The sequence below is a fragment of the Varroa destructor genome, unplaced genomic scaffold (genome assembly GCF_002443255.2).
Source record: "Varroa destructor unplaced genomic scaffold, Vdes_3.0 BEIS01000001.1, whole genome shotgun sequence".
Taxonomy (NCBI): domain Eukaryota; kingdom Metazoa; phylum Arthropoda; class Arachnida; order Mesostigmata; family Varroidae; genus Varroa; species Varroa destructor.
Genome location: NW_019211454.1, coordinates 48397571 through 48420658, shown reverse-complemented (window position 1 = coordinate 48420658; position 23088 = coordinate 48397571). Strand labels below are relative to the sequence as shown.

Here is a 23088-nt window from a genome sequence, read left to right as displayed (position 1 = left end):
CGGCCCGCCAGGACGTTCCTTTGTATTGCTCCATTCAGACTGCGTGAAGCTTTCTCAAACAAAGCTTACTTATCTTTCGAAAACAGGAGCGGCTTCGATGGCCGTCATAAAAGTCTTGTTCCTGAAAGGCCGTATAAGAACCCGATGCGTGAGTGTCCGTGGGGGTGATATAGAATGCAATGAATGCTATCGGAGGCTCACTTCAACGTTTAACGCTGGGGAAAGCTCTGTTCTAACGTATTTGAAATCAGAATCAAGTTAGGATTTCGATAGATAGCGAAAGACTTTTTCGTGTTGGAAGTAAACTGCGATGTTTAAAGCAAACAATTAGAAATGCGTGTAATAGTACAATAGCGAGATAAAAGCAAACCTTAGATGCATCACGCATAGTACGCTGTTACGACACAGAATGAACTTGTATCGTCGCGAAAATACCGATACGCAGAAAGACCTGTGTGGTTTATATATATATATATACGCTATATATAATGTCGGCAATGTTTCTTTGGTCAGTCATTCAGGCGCAGTCAAGTCGTGTACGAATACAGTTGATGGGAACAAAGTCGCTATCCAAAGACAAATCATCATCACATGGTAATTCGTCCTCCTGCCATGCTTCTCTAGAGTAGGGAGGTTTTTAATGGGGATCCAAAATGGCGCCATCGAGAAAGCTATGATCCAGCGACAAGCACAGCTAGATTTCGCGAAATGTATATAAAGCATTTCCGCCATTAGCGACTTCCATAAAAAACGAACTGCTAGGTACAGATTGCATTCCAAGTGCTCTTCACAATGAAATATAAGATACAGCGGATAGTTAAAAAAAAAAAGGACACCTTTCAGCGGTATACATTTACGCTTTTTCGTAACCCTTTCCCTTTCCCGCACTTTAAAGGGTGTCTAATAGTACTTGATCCCGTGTTATTAGAATATTACCAAAAAAGTAGTGCTTACGTGAACCCAATAAGCGAGTTCATTACCATAGACTGCTTACCGATAGTAACACAGAGCGAGCAAATATATATCTTACTTAATGATAAGAGCCTAGTGCTGCAAGGCTCATTGCCATCACAATGACGGCGCCTAGGAGTGATTTTTCCTATTTATAATACAGCTCTGTCTTTCATACGCTAGCCTGTAGCGACATCGATTTTAGGAAGATTTAGAAAAAAAAAAACAGCTCACTTGCTACGCGACTGAGCGACCCCTATTTTCCGTCTGAACCTGAAAATCATCCGTGTTCACAGCTTCCATTGCAGCTCAAAGAATTCACATGTTTTCGTCTGTCTCTCTCTACCGAGCACCGAGGCATTCCCAACTTGAACTCGAGTCCAGACAAAAAAAAAGGCAGGAATAACCATCTCTGAAATATGTGAGTACCTGAGCTGTCGGAGACTAGGCAGCTGGATAAAATCAACGGCGAGGAGCATTTCCAAAAGGCGCCTATTCTCGTTAGTTCGCATAAGAACTGCAACATCAGTCAGTTCTTAGCTGGTGGGCAAATGCACGAGTGCGAAACGCTCGATAAATCGAACCCAGTTTAACCTACTAGCTCAAACCAAAACAAATACTGCAATGAACAATGTACCGTATAATAGTGAACCTGAAAGCCGTTTTTTACCGAAGACACCCATAAACATGTGTTTTTTTCTGCGGCGCCGAAAAAAGCATCTGATATGGCCGATATGAAGGTAATTCAATTACCAAGGTAATGAATACTTTACTTGGGAAGATTTTTTTGGCTAGTCACGAATTCGAACTCGAGAAGTCCAACGAATAGGCAACGATACCGTCGCACCAGTCCTGTAGCAAACTATTTTGCATGCATTAGTCATCATTGATAGTAGACTTTCGAACATTTCCCTATCCCTTTCGAGGTAGCTGCCAAAATACTGCACAAATACTAAAGTTTCTTAGAAAGAGAATATTTCTAGTCACGCTGTCTGTGCTGCATAGGAAACTACTAGTAAAACCGTCGCGCAACCAAGTGATTACTCAATCTCTTCGTTACCCTGTTACTAGTTCATGATCAGAGGCATTCTTAGATCTCTCACTGAAGTAAAAACTCCCATCAAATTATAACCATAAAGAACCTCTTGATAGCTTCGAGTGGATACACTGGCCATCATTCCTTTCAATGCTGCGTCACAAAGGCCTAATTTGCGTTTGAACAACTTGTAGGATACGTTGGGTTTTTGTGATCCATTCAACAGAACAGATGGAGCGATGAACCAGCGAATGAATATTTTAAATAGGGCATATGGCACTTACCCGTGCCATCCTCGCAGCTGTTGAGTGGAAACGACGCTGGTATGAATGTTAGCCATGTCTAGCCATTTTTTCATATTGTTTCTTTGTTTTAAAGCACTTTTGACTTATGTAGAAGTGTCTGACAAATGCCTAAATAAATGCTGACAATGACGAAAAATATTAATAAGCGACCTCCCATGAAGCCTCCCAGTCGAACAAAGGGTAAGCATTGTTGTCGATTCAGGTAGCCATTTCCATAGTCTCATCCCTGCAATAGATCGCAGAAATTTACGATACTTGGTCTGAAGTTGTACTAGAGGTGCTGCATGAGCGGATGCATCTCCTAGCACTCAATGAAGCGTACTTGAAAGGATTTCGTTATAGTGGTATGTGCGATTGAAATCCCAAAGACGTTCGGGCAGTATGGACGATTCCGCTAAGCCGACCGAGAGCACTGGGCAACGGCAACATCCTTACCGCATCTTCGACGCCATTCTGGTGAGATAATTTCAGAATGGCTTTAAGCTCACAGCCTCTTGATCTAAATTTCTATTTACCGAGTGAACTATATTAGGTAGAGCCGGCCGAACGACTTCTATTCTACACACGCTTCTTCTTTCCGCTCGCGTTTCAGTCATTACTCTTAGTTGCAAAAAATAATACAATATTTTCTAGTAATTACCAACTAAGACAATTTCATGACCAAGCAAAAAGTACGATTATTAAGATGTTCGATTGTTCTACTTAGAAAGACAGGCTCCTTGTATGACACAGCAGCCAGACCCGTTGGTTCATTTATTTGCTATCTCAAGACAGTTGTTACGATTCTACTAATGGAACAAAATAACGTTTATGTGATAAGGATGGATTCCTTTGAAGATAGTATCTTCTTTTGGTTAAAGGCAAGTGTTTGCACATTGGCAGGAATTTCAATCAGGACAAATTGGAAGACATGAAGAGCCTTGGGGTCGGTGGTTTTGCCGAGTCTGCCACTGTTAAAAAGCGTTGAACGATGAGAGAGAACTGGGATCCCACAATGCGCTGCGGCGGTCGATATTATACCACAATCGCCAGAACCCACCCGTTCTGGTCGCCAACTGCCCTGCCTGTCGCAGCGAGCCAGGCATTGTACTGCTGTTCTCTACGTGTTTTTGGCGTCGCAAACCAGTATCACTGGTAATTGTTACAGTCCACTTAATTTAAGTGCTGTGCTAAAAAAGCAGGTTCAAAATCCTCCATGTTATCGTTTATGAAAGACAAGTAGACAATGTAATAACTTACATAGCACAACAATGGAACTGAGTCTAAGTTAGTCTTCGAATCATCTTGGAAGATAATGATTAAGTAGTAACATTATAACTGACCTCGATGGTTAAATCAAATGTTTCAACATCTTCCACTGTGAATAATAATTGTTCAGTGAATATATAGATCGCTGTTCAGCGATGCCTTGATTATCGCGGTGTATTATTTGAGTCAGTGCCCTATAGGTATGAATGGTCAATGACATCAACCGGTAGCACTATCCTCAATGCATGCCTTCAGTAATTTTCAGGAACTGTTTTTCTACTATACTTCATTTGATCGGAAGATATCTACTAAGTACAGTTGTTGAACTTTCAGCGGTAGCTCACCAGAGTATCTATCGTATGTAAATCGGCCAGATTGATCTTCATTAACAATGTCTACTGCGTCTATGGAATCCCTGCATGTCGTATTTAACTAAAATAATCGCGGCGACCCTGGTGATTTCATATTCACGATCGACTCTGGTCGTCTTTATTCGTAGATGCTACTTTAAAAATGAGCCTACGATTATGCGTTGAAACTACTCGAAAAAAGTCTGATGGCGTGCAACGATCAGTGATAAAACTAACGGGAGACGGTAGTCTTAGCATTATAAATCAGTTCCTCCTGTTAAATTGCCCCTCAATGCTTTTCCGCCAGCGCGTCAATGAACAGCCAATCGTAGCGTCCGTCGACCGCTTGCTTGCTTCCGCGATGCGCTCTTTGTTTGATACTTGACGGAAACCCCATAAATAATCACATTGGCACAGGCCAACTTTTTTCGGTAGCAGCAAATGTCACTCTTTAGACTATCAATTGTTTGGGGACGTATGTACAAGATAAATGTAGATTTATCTTGGTACCGCAGAAGGATGCGGATCATCGATCACGAGATCCGAAAAGAGCAGCAGCTCGTTTATGAAGTCAAACACTGAAATCGTACTGTGATTTATGACCAGGCAGTGAATATTAGAACAAGTACCTAGACCACCTTGCACATGGCTATCTATTTGTACGCAGGGAGAAATAATGGAGATCGATTCGACTCTTTGTTGCTCTTAATTAATTCGCCTTCTACCTCCCAATAACTTCCACAGAGAAAGTACAGGGTCCGCCGAACAAGCTAAGTTCTGCGTAGAGACCCAGCATTGGTCATGGACTTATAAAGGAAACCTGTTTAAATGATAACTCGTTTAGAAGAAACATCGATTAAACTACAACTTGTTTATAAACGTAGACGGCAAAATTTGATTGGCTGCTGCTGCTGCTGCTGCTGTTGCTTTTTACTCCTGATCCCACTACGGTAACATTAGCAAAGTACTGCGGATATAGAATATCCTTAAACTAGCACTACATTGTACATCGACCTAGGGGAAGAAAAGAGTGTTATATGGTTGTAGTTCCCTAAAGAACCCTAGGTGAAAATTGAATTTTTGAGAGATTTACTATTTTCTAGTCAGTCCGCAGTTGCCGACAAAAAAGAAGGTATCTAAAGGATAGCGAGTACATAGCTGTCGAGCAGAAAACAGAAAAAACAAAAGTCTTTTATACGTGTAGTATGGGGCATAAAGAGACAATCGATTATATAGAAACTGTTATGGTGAAACATTTGTAATTGAAAATCCGTCAACTATGATGGTATAGAACAAATAGGGTATAATTTATAGGGGCGTAATACTGTGCTCCTCCTTCTTTATTTACACAAACTACATAGTATTGTTCGTATCATGTGCCTGCCCACAAATAACACATCTGCATCTTCTCTGGCCGAAAAACCAGCTTTTCGTATAAAAAACGAAGTCATTCAGCGGAAGAACACATGTGAGGAGACTTCGCGGTGCTCAATCCCGAAACGCAAGTTCCCTCAACAGCAAACGATAAACCGCTATAGGCCGTGTGAGTTGTGTTACTGTACCTCATTATAGTGAGAGAAGCTGCGATACACTTCTCGCGTAAACGGGGTCATTCGCAAGCTCTAGCCTTACCTAGCGCTTTTTTGTCAAACCGTATTTCTTTATGGGGATGGTAAAATCATATGTCAGTCGTATGTCGGCGTCAAATTGAGCCCGATCTATTCATAGCCAAATCTAGCAGACGCTTTACTACAGATCCTAGGATTACATAAAGCACCTACTGAGGTCACGACTGCATTTTCATACCTTCGATAATAACAATCTTCATTTTACAAAGCATATAGTTGCTATTACTTATTGCGTAGAAGAATCAAACATACGGACAAGTCTTTTTTCACCGATACTCACATGACAGACACTGAACAATTCGAGTGTCATGTCTCAGTAATAAGCACCTTGATGAAGCTCACCAGAGGCTGGCACGTCCCTGCACCGTCGAACTTTGATGCAAATTTCCGTCCATCGAGATCCATAACTTATCCAGATTAACAATTACGTCTACAAGTTGCTCTAGTGGGTCTTAGCGTTTGCAGCTTAAGTTGGCTTAAGGCAGCTTAAGTTAAGTTCTACGCTTAAAAACATGACTGCTTTATATATATACCCGTCTCGTTTAACTCCCATGCGCGGCCTCGTGGATCTAGCATAGTTGCTTATTAGAAATCTATAGCCATTCTAAAACTAGCCAAAGTACACCCTATTCCGTAGTGATATCGTAGACAGATTGAGAGAGTGATTAGCGGCGGCAGCACTAAGCTAAAAAGCCATTCGGGCCATTTATCGGAGAGCATTGTTAGCATGAATCATTGTCGTGATTGATCAATTTCAGAATCGCACAGAACAGCGTGGCCACTTGTTGTAGCCGCTTGGCTTATGGTCATAATCCGTCTAACCCAATAATGTAGGGTCCCCCTACGAGTAACAACGAATAAGAAAACTCACTGCTAACATATATACAATGTAGAATCTCATAGCTAAATGCGCTTGACAGAAACGGTTTGCCAAGAAAAGGAGGACATCTATATTTAGAGCGTAGCGCACCGAGAGCTTCAGTCAGAAGTGATGATCTCCTCATCGACGCTCCATGCCTAAATCGATTGGAAAACCTCCGACTAGGTCGGCTTTGTAGGTCAGATGTAGCAAGATCAATTTTGTAGATTACATGCAGACTTCTTCGTTTGGCAGTTGCGAAGTCCGTACCGATCAACGAGTTGGCCGCTTCCAGCGGTCGATGCTTTTTCTGAGCGGCAAAACTATAATAAATAAACATGGCATTACACTCTTTTGTGACAGCTGTGACCTTGACGACATTAAGCTGTCAATTTCGTTACAAATCCGACATATTGTGGCATTTTTGTAAGGCTCCCGGTATATAATATCCTTTACATATAATATTTTTACTAAGCTATAATATCATTTGTTGTTGTAGGGCAAGACGACGAATGACAAGGATCGCACGACGCTTCTTTTCGGTGCTACCGTAATTCAAAAAAGTATTTCGTTTCCCAACTAGCTGCCCGTGTTAAAAACAGCTCGAAATTTAGATAGTTAATAACTATGCTGTTTCAACAAACGAATTGTACTAAATCAATCTATCAGGCGCATTAGGTATTAGCCACCTGCCAGTCAACCGAAACTGCGGTCAGCGGCTTTGATTTACCGAGCTAATGGCTTGTTATTCCTACCGCACCTCGGGAGAGTAGATCAGGGAGTTGCGCTCGACAGAGCTAAGAAAATTTGAGAGAAAAATCAGAGCGGATGCCCTTGAGTCATTCAGCGGCTTGCGAGATACAGCCTGCAATTTAATTGAACCGCTATAAACGAAGACGTGTAAATAGGAAACGTATCTTATTGCCCCTTATACAATAAAAATACATGACTAGTCTTTTACTTACGCTTTTATTTGATAAAAGAGATTACAATTGTCTAAAACGTTTTTAAAGCAACATATTTTCCCCAAATCCCGTAGAGGCTTACAGGCTTATGGAAAAATATAGAGAACAAACGGCTCTAGTCCTCAGGTCTGCCTGTTCAGTGCTTCAACAGTGGTCAAGGTCTACTACATAAAAGGACCGCTTGTAGTTTCTATGCAGAGATGTAGGGTCTTTATACCTCAGCCGCCGCTTTGTATGCCATATAGAAAGCGTGAATGAGTAGGACTCAGGTTTCTTCGTGCAAAGGCCTCAATATATTGACACTAGCTTATCAAAATTCAGTGCCATTGGTTCATGTTCAGGCTTTAATGCTATCGAGTTTAAAAGATGACGTACAGATTCAGAGTCATTTGTATTAAACTTAACAAACATTGTTAAGTATCCGACTATATCCGACATATCCGACAACTGGATCTTATAGAAACTGCGCTTTCCAATACAACCAACTTTTCGCTTATTCCATCTCATCGTAGTTTTATCTTGTCTCAGCCTGACAAGTTTGCACGGCGCCATTGTCCTAAGTCTATGTACATAAAAATCAAATCCATCTTATCTGCCATTTAATATTAGGTGGGAGATTGCCATCCTATTTTGCGGTATTTCCATGTTTCAATAACGATAGCCTTTGACAACAATAGCAAATCACATAAGGCGAATACTTCATCCAGGTAGAATGTCTCGTAGTGATTAGTCGCCAGGAACACACCTACTTTGTATGCCAAATTGTATATTGTTCGGCCAGTGTGCTTCTTCTTGCAATTTCAATGCAAAAGGCTTATTTTACAGGTCGTCAATATCACATGGGTAATAACTCCAAGTACAAAAAAAAAAAAAATTCACAAAAACTCTCGTATGGCAGTCATTTTGAATGACCCGCCAAAACAGATGTCTGAATGACAGACAAGTGAATCAGAACAGCATTACAGAGCATACAATTAATTCAAATAATTTAAACTGTTTGGCTTAATTTTTAAGCTATTAGTCAGAATAATTTCAGAGAAACAAATTTATTCCCTATTCTATTTGTTCATACGAGTTCATACAGAACTTAATTTAACAGTATTCGTATTTTACTGTTCGGATTTACTAGTCGGTGGAAAAGCGATAACATTTATTTTTTAAAATGTGAGCTCTTTCACAACTGCAACTGAATGTTGAACGTATTTTCGCAGCTTTCCAAACGCAGCGTTCTTCGTGTAGTTATTGAACATAGATCATGTTTTTCTGCCCTAATGAGCGTAGTTAACAGGCACCTTTTGAGCGAACGCTCGAAGCATCAAACGGAATTGGGCAAATCCCTTTTTAAAATTTATTATATTAACGAATAAATCACCTGTCAGTGATAGAGTTGCTTCAAAAAGGTTATTTTATATTTGGACGAATAATTTTACTTTTGAGCCAATAAAATGTTTACCGAGGCAAAAATGAGAAACTGTATAAAAGCTGAAATTCTAAATAAGTCTGGTTCGTTCAAAAGCAAAATTTCTATCTAAAAAAAAGCCTTATGCACCTCCAAAAATTTTCAGTAAAGCTTCTAAATCCCGTAAACAGCACAAGAATAAGTTTGCGTTTTTGCTTCCCCAAGAACACTGGCCATCGTTTACTACAAATATAATGAGATTTTTTTCTTCATTATGTTGCATATATTGCTTCTTTCTTCGTGCTAACCAGCTCGTATTAAGTGATTTGCGGAACGCGTCATACATAAAGAGTGCGTTTCCTATTAACTTGCTTTGAAAGTCCTTTACGTTACATCAATCAGCGACCAATTAGATGCTTCCGGATTCGTTAGGCAAATTAAAACAAACAAAAAGTCGAAAACTACTTATGATTTCAGCAAGCACGGTCCCCAGCAAGCAATACATAGAACTGCTCTTTGAATCCTTGGATAGAACAAAGATTTGCGATAGAAGCCATAGGCAGTGGGTCATGCAGAAACTTGCTCTGCGTTAGGAGACCACGGCTATAGATATAATTAATTTTCTATAAAAGAGCCTTACTTGAGACAGAGGTCTGCCTTGAGTGAAGAGAATAAACATTGTAAACCCATTTTTAGTTAGATATAGTACAATCTAAGCGTGGTGTGTGCAGGACTTTTTGGGTCAATCACACGCTGACTTTCGTAAGTTAATGTCCAATGCAAACCAACTCTCTTTATGAGACATTAAAAAGACATTTATTGGTAATTTTTTCTCTTTGTTAACCATGTCTGGGCGGGAACGTAATTCTCAAGTCTCCGTTCGCCAGCGTGACACCTTCCCACACCTGTACTTCTTCAAAATAGAACACCTTGCAAAAGTGGTGCCGTCCAATACTAACCTGATCTAGCCTTGTTGACCATTATCCCCCTTGCCTACTAGGACAATGATGCAAGGTCAGCGACTCCGCAAAACTATGGTAACCATTAGCGGGCGATAAATATTGTGTGGGCTTTTGCACTGTGCTAATCATTTGCGTTCGCCTTTCTCTACAAGAATCAATAGAGTCTCCTGCTTAGATGACAAACATTTGCGGGGTACTGTAGTGAAGCCAAGTACGTATATATCTGTTTGTCTTTCTTCGACCAGCTAAAGCAATACATCTAACTCTTTCCCTACCATACTTTTTCAGCCTTACTGTTGGGTGTTTCCTCTTCTCTTTACTTGATTCGGTCCGTTAGATTACTGTTCGAAATCGATTTATTATACACTACGCTCGATTTTGTCGTTTTCTACTAATGTCCATGTATTGTCAGGCCGCGCAGTTACCCGCTAATCGTTTGAACGCGTCACTTGTCGTAAAACGACAGCGGATTTCAAATCGGCGAATCCATTTCGGCGAAGAAGAAGGCGATAGGGAAGTAATGATAAAACGTGTTTCGTCGCCCTCTGTACAAACGAACGAACGAGTGACTCTCCGCTAACAGGAACTATCGGCATTACAAGGCTACTGCAGCATAGCTTTACTTTTGCCGCCAAGTGGAGATAACACCATCCAAAGAAACGCTCAACTCTAAACCTGAGTTGATTGTCCCTTCCCCACTTCTGCAATACGCAAATGGCGCAAACGATAGATGAATCTTCCGCAACATTTCAAAAGTGTTGCTTCGCACAAGTAGCGACGTAAGGAGCAGACGAAGCACTGGTGCCACCATAGAGCAACGAACTGTCCAACTTATGTCGATTCCGTTTCGCTAAAAGGAGCCGCCCAACGTCAAAAACTGCCACTGTGGTTAATTGTATAACCGTGATATGGTGAAATCTACCTTTGAATACTGCGCAGCAAAAAACGAGGTTAAACAATAGGCTAAATTGAATTAGGTTCGATAGTGGTGACGCTGAAAAAATGCGACGAGTAAGCAGAATGAATTGCGCGCCAGAAGTAGAAATGTGCAGGTTCAAAATAATTCTAGTGTAATTTTTAACATATGCCAAGCTGGTTCGTAAGATAGTTAAATAGGTTGGAGCGTTCGTAGTAGACAGGTGGTTTTATATATTTGGTGAAATTTGAAGGGAGCGCTCTACCACAAGACCGCTGCTCATCGTTCGGAGAAACTATTATGGCAATCACTCATCATTATGAGGCTACAACTAAAAAACGACTTTGAACTGCGCTAAAGCACGGCGTGATATACTGACAACAGCAGACAACATGTGGCGAAGGAGACCTTCAAAAGAATGCATAATCTTGTTCTAGCATTTTTCCCCACGGCTTATTTCCCAGACATTGTGTCTTCGGCCTTTGGTTGAAATCCATCGTAAACAAACAATTCAAAACCGAGGCTGAATTCCTTCCAAAAATGGCAGAGTCTATCGCCGCAGGGTCCATGCGTTGGCCGATGAAGGAAATTCATTGTAATGACACTCGTTTCTACTAAGGCTTGTCCATTCTATCAAAAGTTACAGTACTCTATCAAAGTTAGCCAAAAACGAAATTACCTATAAATCAGTTTAATACATGCGATGTTGCAATATGAATGTACACATATAGATATATGGCTCTCTAGTAAACCAGAAATGTATCTCACTTACATTTAAAATTTTCCGCAAAGCGGGGAATCAACGCGGTTTTCCGAAGATGCTGCAACCCGCATCCTCGCTGAATTTGTATTCGTTACAGGCACGAAAGTTGAACTTATCTCAAGTTGAAGTGTTATTCAGTCTACAACTCACCTTTTGCTTAGATGGTGAATATTGCTCATGCACAATTGGATAGTCACAATACACCGCGACATAGTATAATTACTCGGTAAAATTGATGAAAACACTGAATCGAAAGCAAACCCGAAGAGAAAAGATTATAGTTAATATCGATGTTCTCTAGGACCGTTAATGTACGGCAGTTGATGACGGAACCTTCTGTACCGCCCCATAGCATGCCATCCAGTGACGACAATGCTGGTCAAAGAAATACCGCGCAGTGTTACGCTATAATTGCTTTGTAAAGTTTGTGAGCTTACTGTATGTTACCATGTGACGAACGTATGTAACCGATGTATCTTTGACTTTCATTTTATGTACTCTGGGGCAGAAGTAAGTTGAGAGAAAAGATATTTCAAGTTGAAATTTTTCTGTTGTCTTCGGATATTGTTTAAAACAAATGATAACTACAATACTCAAAAAGCATTCACACAATTCGTCTTTATGCACTCGTCGATTCGATTCTTAATCATTTTTTGTGTATTGCCAAAGCAGATTCACAGTAAACTTGACACTGGTTGTCAGCGAATTTTGCTTTTTTCCTATTAGCCCCTTTTGTGTACATGACATCATTCCTTTGCTAGGCAATAAGCGAAAAGCATACGTCCCATTTGGAATAACTAAAAACATATACAGACTTTGATTTGCAAAACAACCACCATGTTCGGGCATAGAATGGAAAGCGTGACTTTCACCTTAAAGGGCACTCTTATTCATTCAACTGTTAACATCACGTATGCGCTATAGAAACAGCACATCAGCTTAATCCTTGTGAAAGAACTAACCTAACTGCTGGGATAATCTGATGGTCTGGGACTGGTGAGATAACCGGGGTCTTCTCTCAGAAAAGTAAGATCAGTGGCAAATTACATTTAAACTTATCTCGCTTCATATTACGTTTCATTCTCATCATTACGTCTTCCTAGGCTAGAATCGTTTTGTGCGCTTATGTTTAAGGGATTCAACTGTCTAACAAGTTGGGCCATCTATGCTTCGAATATTCAATGGACGTCAATAAGCAGAGTACACGTTAATTCTTTAAACGAACGTATATATAATCTGGTCATTGCACATTGTTTCAACGCGTTCTCCTGCTGTCGTTTACTCTGCTTGATTACGCAATTGCACACGTCCTCTACGGTAAAAAAATTTGATACAATATTATATATTCGATAGCAATGTAAAATAAGGCATAATAATGTCTTGAATATTTTTGCTTTCTGCGAATTATTTTACTATATGTATAATAATATATAAGGTAAAAAATGGTAATTAGGAATCGGTAATCTCAGTTACTTCACTGGTGGTTTATCGTCTACGGTGGTCTACGAAAATGAACAAGGTGTGTATTAGATGTCCCAACGAAATACAGAGCTGTCGTGAGAGAAAACACGTACATTGTGTAGGAACAACCCAAACAGTCGTCCTGTTTCCAAAGGCCGCCATGATCAAGCTCTGAAAAATTGGCGCATAATGTAGGCACAAATGGCAAAAGCTATACAGCGTTGTTATTTAACGTGCCAACATTACAAGATGTCGAAAAACTTGGCTGCAAGTTATTAAGTACACTTGCAATTGATTTATAAGGTTTCTCCTTTTCGCTTAGCTTATCCAAGTTATTGTTAGGATATGCAGCCTAATAGTACCGCCGGAAGTGCATAGCCGGTAGGGCTGACAGTAAATGAGAGACTGATTTGTACTTTTTTGTAATGCTGTTGTCGGCTTATTGTAGAACCCCTCCTCATGGATGCCCTCTTCCATAAACTGGCGTATCGTCTGCAGCAAAATTAATCGTGCGCAGTTCACATGCATGCGTATACATCCTTCAAGACATACGACATTACTGGCATCTGCGTTGCATTTTAACAACAAAGAGAATTGCGGTCGACGAAAGGACTCCAGCGTGGGCGGAGCAAGCTTGTCCACTTGATATGACATGGCGATACTACGTATTTAGAAATCTGCTTTCATCATACGGTCAGATGGTATTTAATTGAGATTTCCGACTCTTAGTATATACTACATCTTTTACAAGTGATTAAAAAGAAGGTCCGAAACGTAACTAAACATACGTACTAGGAAAATAATAAATACAATGAATTCAAACCCTACTAACCTTTCTATGCTCTACTCATTTGAGTTTCGATAGGCGGTAACCTTTTCAAGCCTTTCTGTGATGCACCACGAATTGTTGTTCCTTCAACTTCCTTCCTTGTACTATTTAGCCACTCATATTATGATTTAAGTAAATTTAAATTATTATTGTTATATTAAATAACGTTTGAAAGGTTCTCCTAATTAGATGCATTAGATGTAGCTTGCGTGCAGCCGTGCTACCAAAAGCGTATAGGTTTAATCTTATCTTATATATCAGCGACTATCGACTTAGGTATGGTGGGTGATTCAAGCGCATTTTAAAACCGTGTCACTCTAAACCAGTTCAGTAAGCCAGCGTCTGTTACGACAATAATTACAGAATGCGGTTTGGCTCTTCAGTCAAGTTTTGTTTACAGCAAATCTTGAAACATTCTGATTGAACTATATCGTGCAAAAACGTACGTGCGCTAAACACGTTTTTTTCTCATTATCCGCGTTAACTACATCAATAGTTGACATCACCTACATCGCTTCAGGTGTTCAATCTTAATTGAATTTAAATTGGTGTCCTGTTAAGTTGGCTCTATTTTTTGGTTTTCCGGTAACAATGTACTTTCCTAAAAGACTAATGTCATTGTTTTGTTCAAATTACAACATTTCACCCTTATTTAAGATGGTCCCAAAAATGGCTCAGTTATCTCGACACTTCCAATTTTTCTACTGGAGGCCAAAAGGCTGCCGAGACGAAAATAGGTGTGGCGTGCTCACCATGGACCCTTTTGCTGAAAAATGGCTCGCTTGGTTTAACATCGACAGGTTTGACCTGAAGAACGTATTTCATTCGATTTTTTGCATTTGCGCAAGATTGCCTCGAGTTGCTCTCAAAGGAAAATAATTGTTAAACGAGATCACATCTGTTAGTTGTCGAGCCCTCACCATAAGTGGAACAAATATATTGAAACGCACTTTTTGCGATACTGAAGAATATGTGAAGTGGAGTAGATGTTGAGAATGCTGTCTTGTGCTGTCTCTAATATCGATCTCTATTACCCGGAGTAAGGATAAACTTTTCCCGTTTAGCTAAACAATACATAGCAATAATTTTTTTAGCTGTATATAATCTAATTGTATATATATATATATATATATATATATATATATATATATATATATATATATGCATCAGCAAACAAAAATAATAATGTAAAGGGACAAATAAAAATAGCTATAATTAACGCACCAATCTAATAAGCACAGGATTTATGCCAACAGGCATAGTGTCGATCCATGAAAAACAGAAGAACGCCGTCGACCCTATGTGCCAGGCTTACAAAATTCTATATGTCACACAGGCGCATCGTTGGTGGAGAAACGCATAGCTAATAGAGTAATATTATAATCGAATATCTTATATGTGCTTTATTTGAAAAATGGCGAATCGGTTTACCTAGAAGAACTGCAAATGGCATTTTCATCAGCATTCAGAAAAGCATGACCATCTGTAACACTTCGGTGGTTTAATTGAATAACAGAGCTTAAGTAACGACTTAACATTAAAATAAAACCGGGGAGAATCTTTACTCACAAATACAGAACGAACATAATTTATAGCTGATTCAAAGTCGTGCTAGTTAGCTTTGATCAATTGCAAAAAGCTAACTAGCACAAACACAATATTATCAGCAACAATAAAAATAACAATTTTCAAGGGCAAACAAACTTATTTACGGCAATCTGTATTTTGCCCCATAAAGCCAGGTCTCTTTTCCGTTTTCGGCCTAGGATTGAGTTAATTTCGTAAGAATAATAAGAACGTATTGTCAGTACTAGAAGCAATTGTTATACAGACTGTGATGTACATACCTTGATAAAAATTTAAAGTTCTTATACATCTATATGTTTATGAAAAGTGGAACAATTTGTGTTACATGACAGACCTTGACTGTCCTAAAGCAAATAAAAGCCGCTATGATACCTTGAAAGACACCAACTCATGGATTTAAACCTGACCAAAAATTATTATGTTACGCTATGCTATCATTATAGAAGTACAACTTTAATTAATATTTGCTATATCAAAAATGCTTTAACCCTTTCATAAACACACCGTCGTCATATCTGATTGCTAGCATGACTCAACATATCATAGTTACCTTATGTATGCTCCATGTAACTTTAGGATCTAGAATTCGCCTATCTGCATGTGTATCTGCGAGCTGAAAGGTTCCTATGTATGTTGAAAAAAAAATTATTAGTGTTAAAAAGTCAAATCTTCAATAGTGTCACCCAGCGATTAGGTCGTCTCGTCTTCTTCTTCAGTATGAAACTTGAAAAAACGATCTCAGGACCGCATGCATTCGTAATGTTTTCTAAAACAAGATAACTTGAATTGCGTACCCTGTAATAAAAAAAAAATAGTCCTAGCACTAGCTCCCTCTACGTTTGCTTAAAGGTATCTGCTTAAAAGTATTTCATTCGGTATCAAATTTATTTTCCGTGCAGTCCATAGTACACTTGTACTACACTGTCGCAGTGTACTAATTTACTATGCAAGACGACTTTGCACTCGATAAATAGATTCTCTAGCAATATTGCGGTCCGAACATATCTAAAATGACTCGGCCTGAAAAGCCTAACAAGACAAATCAATGAGTTATGACACAAAATCGTGGGATTTCAATCAAATGCCAGCCTTTAAACTGACTTAGATTTGGATTTTTTTTCATTATATTTAACTTCGTCTTCTGACAGAAACCTCTCCCTACTCATATGTATCCCCTATTTCCTAAAGAAGATACTAGTCTTTATAACAATATATTATTTGCGCTTACATATATCTAATAGACCTGCAAGAATTCCCCCAAAATCACGCCGCAATTTGGAAAAAGCCGGGTAACAAGTCAGAAATCGTTGTCGCCTTCGGAAGGTTATCGAATTGTATGCTCACAAAACAGCTGACGTCATCCTATCGGCGTAAAAACCTGTTTAGAAAGAAACAGTCGTCCCACTTTTAACTCTGCAGGACCTTAGATACACCGAATCGAACTGAATGCGCCAATTCACTTTCAATACACACCTGAAATTTTAGGCATCCAATCCTAACGCTATGTCGCAGCCAAACCTAGCTAAACTGAGCGGATTTTTTTGAAAACCACTCTTATTGCGCTCTGACGAATACTTCAAGCGCACTCTCAAGTTTCCGGCTAAAAACGGAACTTTAACCGACGGCTAAAATTTAACTAAATGCTAGTAAATACCGGAACAGTATTGTGGTAAATTTCTTAGCAGGTATTACTACTTAATATACAGTGTTCTTTACGTGCAGTTGTTATGCGTACATTACGCTATGAAACATGTCGGACGGCATTACTCACGTTGTTCCAGGTTCAAAAACGACTTGACATAGCTTATGATTACGGCGATGTTCGGTCAGATCAATGAGAACCCAGACTTTCGGAGTATGTTTGGCTATTTGTAGGTATCTTCAGTTCGTCGTTAGCAATTCGGCAAACAGAGAATTCTGAAGAAAATTTCAATAAATTACCTATTAATTAAAATTAATAAAAAAATATATATAATAATAATAATAATAAAATAATTAATGAAAAAAATAAAATAATTAAAATGAAGCATCTCAGGCAATCTGTTTGTTGCTAATAGTCATAATCGGAAGTCCAGTACAAGAGCTACAGGCGCATCATTCACATCTGCTTACGGCACGAGTGATTCTAGCGAGACGGTTGTCCGATAAGTTTGAAAGCAACATTCGCCGCAATAATTAATACGACTATTGCTCAGCGAATGTTTCTTGGTCCTCACCTATAAATCTTCAGTATCTCCTTAATCGCATTTTGAATTACTCGACTTTCCGTGTACGAACCGTATCTGTCTCAATTTATACAGGCGCTCTAAACACTACAAATCGCCAAACGAAATTGTCCTCTTAGATAATTAAGGGATAGGATACAATAAAATCAACTATTTTAGGACTGCTCTTTTATGAATTACAGTTTTATCAGAACTTTTTGCACCTTTGTAATAATATATAATTTGTATAATAATATAATAATTTGCAGCTGAAAAAATCAAATAATGTCATGGATCATTATGTTTATTGGCGATGGCTTATCGCATAGTTGCTTGGAATTCTGCTTCTAGCACTATACTAAAAAAGTGTTTTAAAATAATTTAACGTAGTTTTACCCAGAACGCTATAAAGGGTACACTACTGACATAACTTGAAAGCTTCAATGTTTTTCAGCTTAAAAAAACGCCTTTCAGTCTTCCTCTTTGCTAAGGCCTCTTTGCTTCTACTATGTGTGTAGTTTATATATCATACTTCCATTCACGTATGACATTGTCTCTGTCTCAAGCTTCGTTTAGAAACACTAATAAACTTATGTTATGGATCAATTCCCGGTATACATCAGAGTCTATCTTGTACAAAAGTGATCGAAGTACAATTTCGTAAGTGACGAACAATGTTCATTTTCTATGCACCCCGATTTCTTTTGTCATTATACTCTCTTATCATTATGCTAGCAGAATTTTTGAATGTATTAGTTATGAGTAAAGAAAACAAAGACCAAACAAAAAATACGAAATTTCGCAAGATAATCTTGTTTAACCGTAACGAGACGAGCATTTCCAGCAGTATGTTTCTTTTATTTTAAGAGCACTAGCAATGAGTTTCCTCTTGAAAAGTTGGCTCACGTTGGCATATTGTCGGCAAGGTATCGGCAACCTACAATAAAACATGTAGTTTATTCGATTCTACCCAAGCGGAGGAAATGAACAGAGCTTCAAGCTTTTTAAGGTCGTCGTTGACTTTAAATAAACTCTTTATTGTTAGTGTTCTCTCTCCATAGACTTCTAGTCACTTCATCTGTACAGATCAAGCAAAACCATTAAGAGGAGTCTGTATCGCATCTTCGGGATCACGATACGAACTATTGCGATGCGAACGCCGGCTTCACGCGCAATCGTATATTCTCAGCTCATTAATCTGATAGCTCTATATGATAATATAAGTCAGTTTTACTAATAATAATCAACGGGTTTGTTAGACCCTAATAATCTGTCTCGTTTCCTTTCTTTATGCTGTTGCTCGGCTGTTTAGCTTTTTATTTATTTCGTTCATCGCTTTCTCTCGCTGCTCTACTAATAGACAAACTAAAATCACAGCAAGTCAAGCAAATATGTACTTCACCACCACATCACTTTGCTTTCATTATTATCTTTTGATATATACGGTATCACGATTTCCTTAGCGTCATATATATATATATATATTACGCTGTCAGGCTCATCATGTTCATCGGTCGGTACTAGTAACAAATGAACTTTTTATAATTGGAAATGAAATTTACATTATTTTCAGCTCGACTTTTAATACTGCTTATCATTATCAGCGTCATTTTAAATGGTTTTTGTTCCCTTTCGAACTGATTCCTTTCATATCTTCCGGTTTTATTATGTCATTATAAGGTAGCATTCTAGTTCCGTTGGCTAGTATTATTAGTGTAACTTTATTATCATTATATTATTTTATATTAATAGTATCTTCTTTAATATCTTGCTATGCCGCATTCTGATCTTTACGACTGCATATTTCTACTATTAGACTGTTTCGTGATCTCATTTATTTGCCACAATGAATATATATATGTTATATATGTATATATATAACAAAGAGAGACTCCTGTAGATATTGTGTATTATTCAGCACCAGTATCTTTGAGATTCTCGTCGTTGTTGTTGCTTATCCTCTCCTACTTTCTACTTAGCATCTTCGTAGCATCATCTTTTCCATGTTATTATACCAACACAGCATGGCTCCTATCATCATCATCATCATCATCATCATCACCATCGCACTGGCATTTTCTCTCGACCCTTACACACCCTACTATCTCTACCCAGACAACGAACTGTGACGTCTTCCTGCCATTTTTGTGGCTTTCGACTACCAAAGTCGATATGGCTGAGTATTTCGCGCCGTACTAACTCAACACCTATCCCCATGCTTGACTAGCGGCTCCAACCACCGGCAACCGGCTGCTTAATAATTCGAGGTCGAGATGATGTACCGTATGATATATGGGTTCCTCTATGGATGCGCTGCCAATTCTTCCTTCTCACCTTATAACTATACGACCTCTTCCGTACCACCGTACACTCTACAACTTCACCTCGATATATCTATAAGCCTTACGCTCATCTCGACCATTTGGTGTTAACTTAATAAACACCGTCATTTTTGCGTATTATTCTTATTAATGCAATATTACTGCTACTATAAAGTAACACTTCCTATCTACGCGATTGACTATCTTTGCATCTACAGTGTTGACCTACCCTACCGGTTAATCGTCGCTTAAGCATTTCACATACAGTGATTAATAGTAAGTTATTAGCTCGTGTATGCTTTCTGAGATTTCTTGTTTTTTAGCTTAGAAATATTATGTCCTATTGCAGAGTGGTGTGTTGCTGCCTTTTATTAATTTAAATATGCATATAATTACAGATGATTTTTTTCAATGTTTGCACTTTTATTAGATATACGCATCGGTATATAATTTTTCGCTTGACTTTCTTTGAAGTGTATATTCTTTTCTATATATTTTGTCTCTTTCGAATTTCGTCTTGCTTTTTCCATTGTTTTCTTTCTCGTCAGCTGTGCAGTTAGGGTCATTCAAATCGCAGCGGTTGCATACGTCACCGACATCAGCGTTTGCGACAAAACGACTTTTGTGCTAAGGCTATCCGTTAGAAGTTAGTTGGCGTATTCACACTATATGCGATTGATGATTATATTAACTCTACGCGGGCTATCAATCAACGATTATCGCTTTGGTAGCATGTAGCAGAACAGATTTCTTCTTTTCTACAATAACTAGCAAGAAGCTTCCGTTCTTTACTGACACGCTCAACATCTATACTCTTCGCTAGCACAGTGTCCTTATGGCAAATTATCGAAATGAAAACAGACGCTCGCCATTGATTACTTCGCACATATTTCGTTCTCGCACTAACTCTCGTTCGACCTCCCTACTGGTTTCGTTTGTCTCGTCTTTGTTTTGCTGCGCATTTTTCGATTATTTTGCTTCTGCTCGTTTGCTGTAGCTGCTTGTACGCATGCTCAAGCCAACTCGAAGCAGACGCGATAGCTTAGAACTTAATCATCAAGCTTGCTTCCTCGAACTGGTCCTTCCTTTCGCTGCTTGTCGAGCTCAGTTTTGACCTTGTCCTCTAGTGCTCGAATGTCTTCCATTGTCATGCCGTGCCAACGATCGATCCAACAGAACACTTGTCGATGGAAGGTATGAAACAATCTCCTCTCGGTTTTATGAATCATATTCTCGACTATCATCTGGAGACCGAACCACTTGAACTCACAGCGAACCAGCTTGTACGCCGTCATAATGGGCTTCTGGTCCAAATGCCACTTTCCTCGTGTTAAAGGACCTCGACCTGTCTTCTCTGATTGGAACTTTGTCGGGTCTTCAGTCTCCCGATAATCAGATGAGTTCTGTGGCGGTTCAGAGATATCCACATTCACAACTTCGCGCACCTTGAGCTCCTCAGGAGTCAATTCATGCACGTTCTCCTGGCTGCCGTCATCCTGTATGTGCATTGTTTCAATCGATATCATGAAGTTTTGCTTCATATAGTCAGGATTAGTGATTACTGTCTTACAGTAGGGATAAGCATTCCAAGCTTCCTCGTGGATTTCTAGTGCTCCCTTTGGTGCTATCTTTTTAATGACACCCGGCACTTTCGACTGCATATGATATATTTTGTATGTGTACTGTCCTTTGTTATATTTGCCGCCGAGTAGAGGTACCCCATTAAACGGTTCGTTTTTCCGAACTTCCACACCTTCTCCCCCTCCTGTCTCATTCTTCGATGCTTCAGCCACTCCAAAAAGCTGGCCCACCTGATACTCCTCGACGGTTAGTGGTAAAGCCACTCGATACTCCTTAATAAGCATGCTGAGTGCCAATGATTGATTCTTCAACAGAAGCGATTATAGCAAAAGTTGTTGGCCGTCTCCGGGATACCGCACGTGAACTCGCTTGCACTAACTGACGGCTACCGCAGAAATACCAGTCGATGTGAGGTCACACAAGTTGTGTGCTCCAGAAAATAGACGACAACGGCGATAGCTGTAGAAGTTTATTGCTAATTTGCTGTTCGTGACACAGAAAGACACAGACACGTACAAACACACCCGCGTTCACTTGTTGTTCACTGAAGGGGTTCCAGTCGTTATCTACCGTTGTGCGTTTGAATACAATGTATCTATCACGCCAGTGCGGTGCTGCTCTAGTACCTAATAAATAGGCAGGGGGAGTCGGTTCGCCCCGCGTACTGCAGTCGTAATGCGGCACAGTAAGTATGTAGGTCACTTGAACACCGTACGATGACAGTATGCACTCCGCTTCGTTCGCTGATTGTTCTTGAATCCTCGAAATCCAGCGAGGAGATTCAATCGTATCTGCGACACGATATGGCAATAAAATTAAGCTTCACCGGAAGCAACAGCACCTTTAGCACGTCAGCCTACCTTTTTCCCTTTGTTTTACCAACCTGTTTGTTACAACAATACTGCTTTTCGTGTTGCTACTGCGATTGCCTTTCGTTGCAGGTCGATCGGCGACCCTGTTACACACGTCATAGATTATTACAACATAGCACTTGCACAGGGCCAAGCGAAATTAGGATGGAACTAGGCCAAGCCAGAACGGGCTGCTAGACAGACAACCACACGATGGCTGGCGCACGCCGGAGACCTTCCGTTCCGTCACTCAATAGTCGACACGTTCGTGGACGCACGCCTTCGTTGATGTCTGCCGCTGCTGCCGTCTCTCGGTTCCTCGTAGCAGGAAGAAAAGTAGCAACAAACAAAAGGCTCCGCTGTGTTCTCGCCTACTTCTCTGTTCTGTTGGACGTCGGTCTTCGGCTTGTCGAGCCGTCGGCCGAGGCAGTCGCTGCCGGAGCTCCTTCAGCTGCTGCTGCTGCGGCAGTGATACTGCCTCGATGAACGAACGGCCCGTGAATACTATTCAGCGACGAAGGCTCTCGCACAATGACAGTGCCTACGACTGCTAGCTGCCACAATCCACTGCATCCACCCAGTGGCGAAATTTGCTAGTTTGTTTCCTAGTCAGTCAGTCGTTCGTTCGTTCATTCGCTCGCTCGCTCGCCCGCCCGCCCACAGACGTATAGCTCACAGTACTACGCCAAGCTCTCGAGTAGCCAGCCTGCCTCTCTGTGTGCCCAACTCCTTGCCAGTCGCCAACTACTATTACACCAACCAGCAGCACTAGCCACCTCGCGCTGACACTTAGAACCCTTGATGGATGGCGGCAATGTTGTAACTCATTGCGTCGTCTGCTTACTGCTGCGGGCCCGACGCAGAGCTTCGCA

General features: G+C 40.0%; 1 protein-coding gene and 1 long non-coding RNA gene across 3 annotated transcripts; one reads left to right on the top strand and one right to left on the bottom strand.

Annotated features, from left to right (window-relative positions):
* The first annotated feature begins 1034 nt into the window (after nt 1-1034).
* On the top strand, nt 1035-3789 carry LOC147758747 (uncharacterized). Of its 2 annotated transcripts, none has more exons than XR_015327754.1 (3): nt 1035-2472; nt 2661-2748; nt 3175-3789. It is a non-coding gene; the product is annotated as an uncharacterized LOC147758747 (long non-coding RNA). The 2 variants fall into 2 exon arrangements; XR_015327755.1 differs by having other exon boundaries at nt 1294-1372.
* A 14675-nt stretch (nt 3790-18464) lies between these two features.
* On the bottom strand, nt 18465-23044 carry vib (phosphatidylinositol transfer protein vib). The gene has a single exon (XM_022788903.2). The coding sequence runs from the start codon at nt 21647-21649 to the stop codon at nt 20834-20836; it is 816 nt and encodes a 271-aa protein (XP_022644638.1). The 5' UTR covers nt 21650-23044; the 3' UTR covers nt 18465-20833.
* Nucleotides 23045-23088: the final 44 nt, after the last annotated feature.